The 15,317-nt window shown below is 38.7% G+C and overlaps 1 protein-coding gene across 4 annotated transcripts in view; it reads right to left on the bottom strand.

Annotated features, from left to right (window-relative positions):
- LOC136866294 (sorting nexin-4) overlaps positions 1-15,317 on the bottom strand; it is a 166,599-nt gene that overhangs the window by 117,242 nt on the left and 34,040 nt on the right. For all 4 annotated transcript variants that reach the window (XM_068226685.1, XM_067143124.2, XM_068226687.1 and 1 more), the window contains one exon: positions 15,186-15,291. In XM_068226685.1, the coding sequence (XP_068082786.1) occupies positions 15,186-15,291 (106 nt within the window). The remainder of the gene's footprint in view (positions 1-15,185; positions 15,292-15,317) is intronic.

Below are 15,317 nucleotides of genomic sequence, written 5' to 3'. Positions count from 1 at the left end.
ATGCCCCATTTTCGTAAAAAAGTTGCCACCATCTTTTTTCCGGAGCTCCGACTTTGTTGAACTTTTGTGGGTGGTTCCTCCCCTGGAAAGCACCACACAGAAGACTGTCTCTTCGTTTCAGGGTCATAATGGTAGACCTATGTTTCATCACCTGTGACAATACTGTAGGTGTCTTCGGACTGCCCTCCATTGAATTTTTCTAGCATGAAATGACACCAGTCCACTCTCTCCTCCTTTTGGCTTTCTGTCAGGGAATGTGACACCTAACGGGCACATCTCTTGGTAAGGCCTAAATAATCGTGAACGATGGTCTGCGCTGCTCTTGACCCAATATTTAAGGTCCCTTCAATGTCACAAAATGTAAGATGTGGATCTGCTTTGATCATTTCCCTTACGGCATCAATGTTTTCTTGAGTCAGAGCTCTTGCTGGGAGACTGGGACAAGGTTCATCTTCAATTACTGACTGCCGACCCCTTGAAAACTTAAAGATAGAAATTTCATAATGTTCCATATTGAAATGTATCACAATGAAATTGAAATAATAAATAAGGTAGTTCAACCTATTCAATACAAATAAATACGAAATGTAGTGTTACATTCTTATTTAATTATAAGCGGAAGCGGTACCAGTTTCGACCCCAATCCGGGTCATCAGCCGAATAAAACGCAAAAAACAATGCATAGGTAAGAAAGAAATTAAAGATAAAGTCCCCACAAAAAACAGTTGAAGAGGCAATATAAAACAACAGGGATAGCCACTGTAAAATTCAGAAGAAGTAGAAGGTAAGTCACTTAAAAAAGCAAGGCGCAATCTTCTGAACAGCAGCATAGCACCAAGTCCCTTACATAATACTTCTTAATTCATCCAAACATTTTTACTAAAAAATTATCGATTTTATCCAATAAATCTATCAAAAACACTTCTGAATTAATCGACAAATTAAAGAACTTTGACATCCAACCAAATTTTTCTCTCCATTCTTTTGACATCGTAAACATGTATCCTAGTACTCCAATTTCCAAATTATTCCCCATAATAAACAACAACTTAAACATATTCAGTAATCTGAGTAAACTAGAAATTCAAGACTTCACATCTATCTTAAAATTGGTTCTCAAAAATAATTATTTCACCTCTGATAACACCATTTACCAACAAGATGGTTTAGCTATGGACTCACCAGCTTCAGGCATTCTAGCTGAAATATACCTCGACTTCTTAGAAAACACAAAAATTAATAATTTCTCTAATATTCTCTTTTGGGCCAGATATGTTGATGACACATTAGTAATCTTAAATGAAGAATCAACCAACACAGCCTCTACACTTCTTCTAAACAACACTGACTCTAACATTAAATTCACCCTTGAATCAGAACACAACAAAATTCTAGACTTAGCTATAAGTAGACATCCTTCTTTAACTTACAAAATTTTCAGAAAATCAACCCAAATAGCAACCACAATACGGCAAGATTCTTCACACCCTCAAGCACATAAACGTGGTACTTATAACAGCGTAATTTTTCATGCCTTCAACACCCCTATGTCTAAAAATGATTTAAATAACGAATTGAACACCATCCGTAATATCACTAAATTTAATGGCTTTTAACAACTCTTTCATAAACCATATTATCAACAAATTCAAACACCGTCCTAAAACTACGTTCTCAAAAGACAAAAGCAAACCCACTGCATTTTCTACTTTCACTCAAGATGCTTATAAAATAACTAATGTTCTTAAAAAACACAACATGAAAATTTCTTTTAGAACCAATAACAGAAATCTTGATATATTACACAACTCTAAATCACTGAATAAATCGAATGCTTTTTCTAAATCGGGAGTATACAGAATCAAATGTAACAACTGCAGCTCCTCATACATCGGACAAACTGGCCGCAACTTCAACATCAGATACTCCGAACATATCAACGCCATTAAATACAACAGATTCTCTGCTATAGGATAACACATACAAGACTCCAAGCATAAATTCACTAATATTGAAAGAGATATTAAAAATATCTTAAAATCGTTAACAAAGGCCCCCTCCTAAACACTACTGAAAATTGTTTTATTCACCTTGACCAATACTTCAACCCTAATTTCAATTTAAACGACATTTCTGAAAAACCCAATATCCTATTTGAATTCCTAATTCTTCTTCTCAAAAATTCTAAATTTATAAACCCAAATTCAATTTTTCATGCCTTACAAAGTTCCTACCCACATTTTCTACCTCCAATAACCCACCCTCCTAACCCACCCTAAGCTACCCCTCCTTTATTTCCCTATCTTATCCTTTCCCATCATCTGTCCGGCTCCATGGCTAAATGGTTAGCGTGCTGGCCTTTGGTCACAGCGGTCCCGGGTTCGATTCCAGGCAGGGTCGGGAATTTTAACCATCATTGGTTAATTTCACTGGCACTGGGGCTGGGTGTATGTGTCGTCTTCAGCATCATTTCATCCTCATCACGACGCGCAGGTCACCTACGGGTGTCAAATAGAAAGACCTGCACATGGCGAGCCGAACATGTCCTCGGACACTCCCGGCACTAAAAGCCATACGCCATTTCATTTCATCCCATCATCTTTTAACTTCAAATCCTTTTAACCCTTTGACCGCCAGCCTCATACGCGGTGCCCAAGCCCTATACTGCCAAGACCTAATGAGCACATTTTACCTTGCAGTAAATTATTCCTAATAACTTCTGTTCCATTTATGTAAATTGGATGGACATTTTTTTGTTTTGAAGGTAATGCTTTGGACATTTAATTGATGTAAATTAATGCACTTTAATTTTCTAAATTTTTATTTTATGAAGTGATAATTCAAATAAATATTTTCTTTCTCTGAAAAGATATTATTTCGTGAACAAAAAACGTCAAAAAAATATATTTTTACTATCAAAAACTGCATTATTTTAGAGAGGTGGTATTTCCTGTGCCGCATATAAAAATATAGAGCTCTATGTACGATATTACAGTTACAATATTATTATTATTATTATTATTATTTGACATGAAATTTTCTGATCTTACATTATATGCAAATAGCCGCAGTTCCTGGTTTGGTTTAAGTAAAAAATTATTACTAATGTCTATTTCACACACATTGAACACTCAAAAATTCACTTTTTGCCTTAAAAATATGATACAAGAAACTATTTACGAATAATAGACATGTTTATGACGTGCTCTAGCAAATGTGCTTAGCGAGGCACAAAGGGTGTACACCCTTCTTACACTGTTTGCAAATGTATCTGGTCTTTTTCCTTTTACCATCTTGACTGGTACTGATCTTGCTGCATACGGAACAGTTGTGTTCTTTTTTTTTTTCCGATAAGAGAGCAAGGGGTTCGTTGGCCGCCCGCGGGAGCTGAATTGCCACTTGGTCACCAAGCCACTCGGCAGCTAGTTCCTCAACTACTGAAATTGTGAAGTCAAGTCTTGATAGGGGTTTGTCCGTATTATCTTTAGACAAAATGTACAAGTTGATTATCATTCTACCAAATATGTGAAATGTCACTTTTTTCCAATACTTTAGTGTCCGTCGCTCATGTAAATAAGAGTACAGCATTTGATCTGATGAGTCAACTCCGCCCATATAAGAATTGTACTGCTGAATAACAGATGGCTTGCTGGTTATAAATAACTTGTTTCCTTTCTTCCTTGATTTCATTTCACTTTTTGCCTCAGCCTTTGTAGACAGGAGAAGTACTTGCTTTTTCTGCGATTTTTTTAGCCGACTGCCCACCATTAGCGTAAATCCTTTGCGGCGATATTTAGTTTTTCCAACAGAAAATGTTTGCTTCATAGTAGAGGGTATACCTTTCCGATTACTACGTAATGTGCCAGTTAGATGTGTCAGTTTTGAATACAAAGCCTTAGTTAGAGGAATTGAGGTAAAGAAGCTGTCTACGAACACATGGAAGCCCGTATTCAAGTAATTTCCCATTCCCAACAACTTCATCACAACCGTATAACCAAGCCCGTTTTTTCCACTGTCACTATTTTTGTCTTGATCCCTCTTACCTTTGTAGCAAAGAAATGACAAGCAGTAATGCGTAACACTATCACAGAGTAACCACAACTTGATTCCCCACTTGTGGTGATGCTTGTTGGGCATATACTGCAGCAGCTGCGTATGGTTTTTCGTACCAACTAAACTCTCGTCAATTGACAGTTGTTCATTTGGGGTGTAGTAACGTCTGAAAACTCTATTGGCATGATCAACTATAGGACTAAATCGAGCACAGGGGTCATAGCCGGGCTGTCCCGGTTTTGGCAATGTTCGAGTGTCTACCATGTGAAAAAATTTCAGAATTGACTGGAATCTGTTCCTAGCAACATTTTGCTAAACCACGGAATGTGTTGGGAAGATCTGGCACTCCAATACAATTCAATTGTTGGTTTTTTATTCAAACCCATGTTCACTAAGACAGCAAGGAAAGCTTTCATCTCAACAAAGCTCACAGGTCTCCGAACACGATTCCTGCTGTGTCCTCCAAATTTATGGCGATTTTCCTGAATAAAATTTCTTGCGTACATGTTTGTATAGGTCACTAACATGTTCAAGAAAGACATAGGAAAGAACAGATCAAAATATGAGATAGGAGGAGAATTCCGAGGTGGACAGTGTTTACTGCCTGGATTTTCACGGAATGCGAAGGAATGACTGTGTAAGGAGTCATTGCCCTCAACAATCACATCCCACCCGTCACTGTCACGTTCAGATTCACTGCTGGAAACATCAGGAGAGACGCGGGGGCGGCCACGACAGCGGGATGGCTGAGTTGTAGATGTAGTTTGACCATTGGCAGAAGGGTCGTCCTCCTCAGACGATGACAAGATTCACCTATTTATAGAACCGTTTGTTACACTGTTCCGAAAACTCATACTGGAAGTAGCAATAGGTGAATACGTTGAGTCTGAATCACTGTTTTCCACGTCAGTTTCACTAACTTCTGAAGATGAACTGGTTTGTAATTTGTCAAACTCACTATCACTAAGGAAATCATCATCTGCAACGAGATGTTGAATGGTATTTTCACTCAACAGCGAACGACTCATTTCACACACAGGAAAGGAATAATGCACTGACAGCGACAATGACACACAGTGAACTGAGAGAATGACAGCAGGGCTAGGCGGGAAGCGGTAGAAGCTCGTAGCTCGCCACGTGCCAGCACCTTGCAGCAGACTTACTCCCGCCAACTACTACAACAAAACATCAGTTTCTACACGGTTATCAGTGCTACCAACTTTAAAACATGTTGTATATAGTCTTATTTAAACCTATACTAGTCCAAAACATGTATTATTTATTATTAACACGAATAAATAACTTACAAAATATTTTTACAGGAACGTCCGATCAATCGGACGTTGGCGTTTTTAGACAACCTCGAACGTCCAATCAATCGGGTGTTGGCGGTCAAAGGGTTAATCTTCTCGTAACTACTAATCCTCTTCCTTTATTAACTTATCCTATCTTTCCTTTCCACCTTTCCTCTATATTTAAAAAAAAAAACTACTTCCCGAATTGAACTGTATACTAATATACTATATTGCCACCTGCATTTTGGGTCTTGACATTCAAATTTAAACTCATGCCTTGCGCTGACTTTGACTACTTCAATTACGACCTGAATTTTTATCTTCAAGAAATAGCGCACTGTGCATATACGTTTTTCATTTGTTTCCGGTATTGCGCGTTTTACCATTTTTCTCTTCACAATTGTTTTTTACGTCAACTGTTCTAAAAAATATGCAAGATCCTAGTTACATATTTCAATAATATTGAATTGTATTATATGTATACATATATATGTACATTTTCGTGACCGAAGCAAATACTGGATCATTAAGCTATTCATCAAGTTCAGTCGGCGTTTGAAAGCACAGCGCCTGATGTTGAATATGTCGTGCTGATCTTCGGGAGCTGGCAATTTACTTCAATTGAGCTATTACAAGTTGTCCATTTCATGACCGTATCGATGTTTAATCAAGAAGTAAGTATTAATAACCACCTAATCGATACTTTATTAATGCCTCAGGCAAAATTGAATAAAATTAAAACTTACAGGACATGTTTCGACCACTTAGTGGTCCTCTTCAACTGTATAAATAAAGAACTGAAAAGAAAAACATTATGACAATAAGCACAAATAAAAGTTCTTTAGAGACTCCTTTGATAAAAATGGAGGTCATCACATCGTTACTTCACCAGGTCGCGCTCAAATACAGACCCTCTAGACAGCACAGAATAAACATCTTTTCCAAACAAGAACGAGAGGCAAGATGACCTAATCTCATGACCTCCATTTTTATCAAAGGAGTCTCCAAAGAACTTTTATTTGTGCTTATTGTCATAATGTTTTTCTTTTCAGTTCTTTATTTATACAGCTGAAGAGGACCACTAAGTAGTCGAAACATGTCCTGTAAGTTTTAATTTTATTCAATTTTGCCTGGGGCATTAATAAAGTATCGATTAGGTGGTTATTAATACTTACTTCTCAATTGAGCTACTCGTCTTCGCTTCTGCACGATTTTGGATCTTCACATTTGTTGGATTGTGTTGTGACTTTGCGCCTGATAGTGTATGCAAGCTGGCTCATTTAACTGTTCTTCGCTTCTCGTGTACATTATGCGACAATGCCAAACTTTGCGTGTGCTATGCTGCTGTTCAGAAGATTGTGCCTTGCTTCTTTTAAGTGACTTACCTTCTACTTCTTCTGAATTTTACAGTGCCTATCCCCGTTGTTTTATATTGCCTCTTCAACTGTTTTTGTGGGGACTTGATCTTTAATTTCTTTCTTACCTATGCATTGTTTTTTGCGTTTTATTCGGCTGATGATGACCCAGATTGGGGTCGAAATCGGCACCGCTTCCACTTAAAATTAAATAGGAATGTAACACTACATTTCGTATTTATTTGTATTGAATATATAAACTACCTTATTTATAATTTCAATTTCCCTTGAAAACTCGCGAAACCAATTTCCAACTATGGGTCTAGAAGGGGCAGCCTCACCAAAAACGCGCAGCAAAGAAGAATGGCATTCTTCAGCACTTAATTTATTTTTATAATCATAAAAAATCATTGCTCGAAAATGGCGGCGCAACAGATCCATCTTGCATCGTGTCTGACTCCTCACTGCCTGTGCTTCTTCCCTCACTATGGAGGAACTACCGCTAGGAGGGGTGGCGTGCATATGTTCCAAGGTTGAAAAACATCGCTCTTTCAAACGAAAATAATCCCATTGTCCTGAGAATTACGGTTTACGCGCTGTTAAAAACTTTCGGCATAACCTTCGCACATTACTTCTTTAGCCTTTGCTGGTACATCTTTATTCCATATTTATCTCCGTACCTGGTGGTAAAAGGCACTCCCCAGTTGTATCCTTCTACTAATTTTCATATACAGTTTTCCATTTTCTGTCACTCCACTTCCCAAATATTTTAAGAACTCTATTATTTCTGGTTCCTTGTCTCAGAGGTGCCAACCTTTGAAATGGCTTTTCAGTAATTCCCCTCCTCTCAAAAAAATTGAGAGTCAAATACAAAGCATCCCCCCCTCTTGTCGATAACGACACCCCCCTTTGTCCTGCCCGACAGCAATCTGTTCTAAAGTATATCATATTATGCAATAAAATTTGCACATTACCAGTTAGTTCTGTCATAATACATTCTTTGTAGCTTGTTTCACACCCAGCAGCTGCTTTTTAGTGTGGGTTTTCTTGAATCATCCTTTCCTCTATGATATGTTTGCCTTCTGAACAATAAGCAATTTCAGTGTAGTAAGCTTATGTAGGCCTGAAGTCCTAGTTTTTCCTATTAACACTGTAAATTTTTGTGGGAGATATACTGTCAGGTACACATAATACTGCAATAATACAACATTACATTTTATAATGGAGAAAAGCAGAGTAGAGCTCCTTCATTCACAATGAATTTCACAACACTGACAGTAGCAAAAGGAAGTGGCAATCGAAGTATTATTACCAACTTACAAGCATTGAAATGAGGAGGGTTGGGCATTAATGTTTGAAATGATTCACTCCCCCCCTTCTTTCCTTTCTTCTCCGTAGAAATTATTTTTTCGAATGTCGCTTTTCAATAATAATTTCTCCCTTGACTGTAATGCCATAAGCGTGAGGGGAAATCTGTATTAATTACGGATAATCCGTAATATTTGGCACGTTTGTTGTCTACTTCGATAACTCCTTTTCCTCCTTTACTTTCTATACTCATCACCATTGACTTTCTCTTCTCCACATTGATCTTCCAATGCCCAATGTTCAATCCTTTTAGACAGTACATTCAGTTTTTACTGTACACTACCCCTCATCTTCTCCCCAGATCACATAATTATCCGCAAAACATCATTACATTCTTTCCCCTCTATAATCTTCCCATGCGCCTGTATGATGTCATCCATCACCATTATGAACAGAAAAGGTGACAACACACTCCCTTGTTTGAGCCCAATTTTAAAGTCCAAACCATTCTGTTCTATCCACTTTTGTCTTCGCATAGCCATGACGAATACAAGAACAAGTGTGAGGACTCCTAGAGTTCAAGTGCGCCACGCCAGGCAGCACTAGAGTGGGTAAACTCAATAGTACCGATCAGCTGGTCTTAGGAATGATGCAGAAAAAAACGTATTACTCTGTAACTTGTAAGTATATACACTGTCTTTTAAAAAACGATGAGAGATTACAATTAAAATACCATGGCAAGGTACAACGGAAAATATCATACATGGAAATATGAACTACGGCCTTCATCACGTGTTGCGGAAAGCACAGATTATTGGAGTGTACATACAGAGTTAAACACATAAACACATAACTAATTCCCAGAATATTAAAACAAACACCCATGAACTATTTAAAGGTAATATTATACTTACCAACTCAATTTGTCGCTTACTGGGCTTTCGAAAGCTTTGTGATGATTTGGCGGATGTTCGAGATTGTAAATCTCGCCGGATTTCCTTCATTCTGAAGAAAAATTGGCACTTCAGATAATGACAAATAAGTCTTATATTCGTCATGCTAATCTGTAAACATAGAACAGTTGAACTCCACGGCCGTTCTTATATTCGTCACGGTATTGGTTTGATGCTTTATAGGGTGCCGATGTCCAGGCTTTCATCAAAATCAGAAATATATGCCAGTTTTTGGTTCATACAACGGGCCGTTCTAAAAGATCTTTTCCTTCTTGCTAAGGTGTTTGTTATCTCTATAATTAAACGCCTGTGTATTTCTGACCTGCTTCTCCAGGAAATTCTCGATTTTGCTGAGCTGAGACTGGATCTAGCTCGAATTAAATTTCGATTAGCATTTTTCGGGTGCCTTTTGAGCGATAATGCTGTCTTTTCGGCATCAGAAAGTACATTAGAATGACCCAAATTTTGATCAACATTAGACTGACCTTTTAATTCCCCATTCACTGCTGCACTACTGTCTTTAAACATCTTTCTTCTTTTCCTGATGGTGTCCAGGTTTTTTTTTTTCCTGTTTGGAGTTTCACGGGACTTAATCTCACTTGAAAGATATTTCGGCAAATTAGGGAAAATGTGAGGCACTGCTTCTGGGCGTAATTTTCATCTCACACGAGAGATATCCACTTTTTTACAATTCACTATAAAACTATCTGATTTTATTATCAAATCATCAGAGAAATGTACATGACAAATTCTGCTATTACGTGTTAACTCAGTATCCTTCTGTGGAATAGCTGTGGCTCACTTTTCAAATTGATTTCTACCCTTTGGTGGTGAAAAATTCACGTATCATCAAATACTCTATCATAGCCCGACCTACATCTAGGCACAAAACAGTACGGCATGCTGAACTATTAAATTAATCAAACCACACAAGCTACATGCTTGAAGTACATAACACACAACGAACTGAGTTTAGGAACTAAAAAGAAAGAAAATTTAACTTTTTTCACTGAAATATCTCGCACAGTAACGTCTCCCGCACTTTTCTATGCATGGCTTGCCGGAACTAATGGACTACGTGTTGATATAATCGCCTGCAGTGCTTGCAGTGGCGGGACCACAAACTACCATGCTATGACTGAGTCCTCACACTTGGCTTTATATTTGTCATGGCATAGCTGTAACAGTTTTCATATATTGCTTTCATCATTGATATTAGTTCCTTGCCAATGCCCCTGTGTGTCAGGCTTTCCCAAGCATTTGATGTGGGTATGCTGCCATATGCCTTTTCTAAGTTATATAAGTCATTACTATATCCTTACCAGCTGCCTCTGTGGATCAGCGGTAGAGTGTCGGCCTCCGAATCCCAAGATAGCGGGTTCAAACCCGGCAGAGGTAGTCGGATTTTTGAAGGGCGGAAAAAAAAAAAAGTCCATTCGACACTCCATGTCGTACGATGTCGGCATGTAAAAGATCTCTGGTGACACATTTGGTGTTTACCCGACAAAATTCATTAAAAATCTCAGCCATAGACGCCCAAGAGAGTTTCGGTTTACTCGGTCTGCCATCTAGTGGTGGCGTAGAGTAAAACGGAACGTCGAAATTGACGAGCAGACAGCCAGATGGCGTCAAATTGAAATGTCTGCACACGGTAGCTGAGGCCATACGATTATTATTATTATATCCTTACCATATTCCCAGCTCTTTTCCATGATCTGTCTGAGAATGAAAATGGGTTCTACTGTACTGTTGACCTTCCACTTCTGAATCCAAATTGTTCCTCTTGTAAACTGACTTTCCACCTTATCTCTAATTCTTCTTTCCAATATCCTTTCCATTATCTTGGCAACATGGAAGAGGATGGTGATTCCTCAGTAGTAGCTCCAAAATCATCTTATCTCCTCTCTTGAATATTTATATTATAACCCCGCCCCCCCTTTTCCCAACCCTCGAGCACATTTTTCTCTCTCCATACACACTTGAATATTCTGTAAGTCATCTGGAGTCCCATTGGTCCTTCAGCCTTGATCATTTCTATGGCTACTTCATCTGTGGTTACACAAAGCATAAACGTACACCTTTGCTTCTCATTCCCGCCAGTTCTAACCATGACATTGGATGCACCTTTCTTGTTCACAGTATAATCAAGCAGCATTTCGAAGAAAATTGGTATCTGGTCCACGTTGCCTATTTGTGGAAGTATATAAGAGTTTTTCTTGCGTAAAATGATCACATATTTATGGAAATTCACAATTTTATCTTCATGGTCTATTGGAAGATACTGCGTGAAGATAGTTTTTCTTCAAAAACTATAGCCATAACGAACATAAAATCGCAAAAGCCATCCACGACTAGCTTTGAATCCTGTAACACCTAGTTCTTTTGCAATTGACAGGGTTTTAAGTTGGCACATTTCACTCGTAGTGGCACATCCAAACTGTCTCTTTGCCTCGATAAATGCACATAATCTTGCTTCAGTCTCAGAAAACTTTGCTTTCTGCCCATAAAATGCCCGGCGATTACTACTAGTTTGCTGAAGCCATAATTTAGTTTCTTGCCAGTCACGAATACAGCTCTTATCCACATCGTATTTTCTTCCTGCTGCACGATTTCCAGTTTCTTCTGCGTCTTCTATAATCTGCAGCTTTTCTTTGGCCATGAAAGACCTACAGCGTGTACCTTTAGTTGCCATTTCAAACACGTTATTCACTTCAACTGATGCACACAGAGGAATGACACCATGGCCAATGAAGAGTTGCCAACTATGTTTGGCACAGTCCCGTTCGATGGATCTTATAAATTTGCAGTTCTTCTCCAAATCTCATTATAATTTCAAACTACTGTATTTCTTGGAAAAGGGGCATGACTGAACATATACAATCACATATTGAATAACATGACAACCAATATAAAACAGTTTACATTAATTTCCAAATTATACAACATGCAAAATAAGCGCATTCCACCATTTCCAGACACGTCGACATTCTAGAGTGCACAGCCTGGAGGGTAAGGGCCAGCTGGTGGTATACCATACAGAAACTGCTGTCATTACCTGTCGACAGGTCACAGACCGGGAACATATAGTATGCATCTGAATGAGACATAGCGGCTTCCCTTTCATATGAAGTAGAGCCACAAAAAGAGAGACAGACAATTACAGCGAAAAGACTCTGATTCCTAATTTCCTATTTTCAGCAAAATAAGAAATAAAGCCATGCTGCATCAATATGCAGACTTTTTTTCCTTAGCATTAAAATATTAAGTCTCACTCACTAATACATATTTATAGTTGACAGTACTATACTGATAAAACCTTATTTAATAGCAATAATATTTCCGGCTAGATTCCATGTATTCATTAAGTTAGAACCTGTCAGAAAACCTGCTTGCTGCTCTAGTTAATTTTCACCCACTACCTTAATATTAAAAGCCTCCAGATCTAGCGAGAAAACTGCTGAATTAGCAACACTAGGATCATTCACAACCACACTTGTTTACCATTATAACAACCCCATTCAGATTCATATATATTCATAATAGTTCATACGTTTACTTCCTTTCAGTTGCTAGGCATTTATTATCTTCTCACAAGCAGTGAACTAATGCCAACATCGAAAACTAGGTGAGCCAGGAGCATGTTGCCAGCCTTGATGCAAATAAAACCTGCATCCCAATTTCTTACCTCAATTTTTTTAATAGGCGGGGATTATTCGTGTAAATACGGTAATAGGAATACAAAGCACTAGAGGCGAAAAAGATGTGGTGAGCTTCTGCCTCGCACTTAATAGGCAGAAATGCGGGGTCATATTTCCCAGGGCTGAACGTATCTGCGAAATGCAATGTAATCTGGAACGACTGAAGGAATCATAACCATACTTTCATTAACAGAGGTGGAGTTTTGTCCACATTTGCAATGACAGAGTGTGTGCCTTCATAGAAGAAACATTCTTTTCCCGTGTAGCTTTCTTATTCTAGAATTTAAAATGGTCCTCAGCATGCATATGCTTAAATATAATATGATTGGCCAACGTAGGATTCTGATGATAATGCCTGAAAGCATGCCAACAACCACATACCTATGGCTGCACCTCTTGCGTCAGTCCATCATGGGACCTGCTTCCTGCAAAGGACGATGGATGAGGACAATATTGTTTCCTCTGCAGAATTCCAGGTGTAATGGAACAAACATGGTCATCAACAGACCCCAGCACCTCATCAGCTATCAGTGTTTGGAAAAGTAAGGCCAATTTGCCCGACGAAATTACCAGCACTTCAGTATTTCGGAGTGTGTCTGATTCAAGAGCATGAGGTATCGGGAAATGGTCACCATCGCAGAGGTCGCTGTGTACTTGCCACAGTAACAGGAGAACTAACGCAAAGCTGCAAAGAGTGACAGCCAAGTGGAAGAATGTGGCATCTGTGCTACTAAAATGAGTAGGTTCCCATGTGTTGAACACAAAGATTAAAAATCAAACTGGTTAATCAATCGCTCAATAATACTCCCCCTACCACACAAAGAGGAGAGCCCCAGAGGGGATTACGGGTAGAGCCCTGCACAGATGCAGATATCCACGGATTTATGTATGGCAGTGCGGATAATTTTGCTGATAATTTCTAATAAATGACGTTTATTGATTTTCACTCAGGGATACGCTTGTTTATGCTTGTGGTCTGCGACCTTTGGCATTTGTATGGGAGAATAATGATATATAAAGAGCCTTGAAACCATAAAGCTGTAAATAGGACCTAAGCCTAACAGGCTCCTGCCCACAATTATTGGAAGGAAGGATCAAAGATCAACAAGTCGGTAGTTGTCGCAAGAGAAAATCCCTCATAAACCTGCGATTGTAGGGGTTCTGGTGCCAGGTGTCAAGCCTATTGTATTAAGTTAACAGATACAACCGTTTCAATACCTTGGGTGTAATATACTGTAGTTAAACATTTAAATTATCCGCGGATGTCCATTTTGCGGATGCGGATGAAGGAAGTGTGGATGCACAGCGGATGCAGATATTATTTTGTATATCCGCGCAGGGCTCTAGTTACGGGTGTTTACTTCTCCCAGTAAAAAGAAGAGACGGCTGGAAATGAGCAGCTGGATCTTGGAGATCACATATATTAAGATTCTAAGTTGGTGGAAAGTACACATTGCACACCATTGTCATTACTGGCAATGAAGTGCGAACTGCAACTGTGTCCAGTTGAGTTCGTAGCAGAGCTTCTGCACCGAAGATGTTGGAATGGACTAGGATACAAACACCTCCAGCCGCTCTGCCAACCACAGCTACTCTGTCCTTAGAATAAAGACAATATGCTCTCACAGCAGTGCCATGTCCAGATTTTAAATGAGATTCCTATATATAGGCTATGGTGGTCACAAAGACATATCAGTTGATACAACTCAGCTGTCATTGTGTGGATGAGATGCACGACTAATTGCTTGTCCTCCTTTCATCCAGCTATCTGCCGTTTTCTGCCATCATTATAGTCATCGCCATCTATGATAATGAGTCGTCCAGTCTCCACTGTCTCCTCAGTACAGGATGAATTGGCAGCTGAGCACTCTGTAGATGGTGAACTGTCTGATATGGAATGATGGACCTTCCTCCAGGGACTGGATAAGTAGCCAGAATATGGATGGAAAAGGATAGTACCAAACCTAGGAGATCAAGAATGAAATAAATTGGGTAAACTGAAGGTCATGATGAGTCAAGATTTACAATAGACGAAAGTTGAAAATGAGAAGACCTAACAAAAAGAGACAGAAACCACACTTGGGAGACCAGTGGTGACTGCCTCATGTTGGTAATAATGGCAACAGTAGTAACTAAAACATGGGAAAATGTTATTCTGCCACTACCTCGTCTTGCACAGCAGAAATACAGAATAGGAGGGGGAAGAATTCCAAAGAAACTGTTGAGTTTGATTTCTTGATTAACAATTCAGAGAGAGTTCAATTTTTAGTACTCATTTTGAGAGACGAGTGATTCAAACCGGAGTAACCTAGGGAAGAGGGATAGTTAAAAATTCTCACCATTAATCTGGACCAAATCTTGATCCTTCTAGTTAGAAAGTTAATGATTTACTACATCCCAAATCAAATCTATATTCTTATAATTCAACAGAAATAAAGAATAAATATAATATTTTCCCTTAATTTGCAACATACATTCTCAACAGAAATTCACAAAGAAAATACCCCAAATTAAGAACCTTACCAGTTTCCTTGATACTTTCACGCCATCCATCTTCTTGTTGTAGGAAACCAATGAATAGATGGTCATGTGATATCATAGGATGTGATGCCACTCGAAGAAGAAAATTCTGAAAATACAATAGTTGCTTTTACA

Source organism: Anabrus simplex, chromosome 3 (assembly GCF_040414725.1).
Source record: "Anabrus simplex isolate iqAnaSimp1 chromosome 3, ASM4041472v1, whole genome shotgun sequence".
In the NCBI taxonomy this organism is placed as follows: Eukaryota; Metazoa; Arthropoda; class Insecta; order Orthoptera; family Tettigoniidae; genus Anabrus; species Anabrus simplex.
The sequence above is the reverse complement of the archived record's forward strand: the minus strand, read 5'-3'. Positions and strand labels throughout refer to the sequence as shown.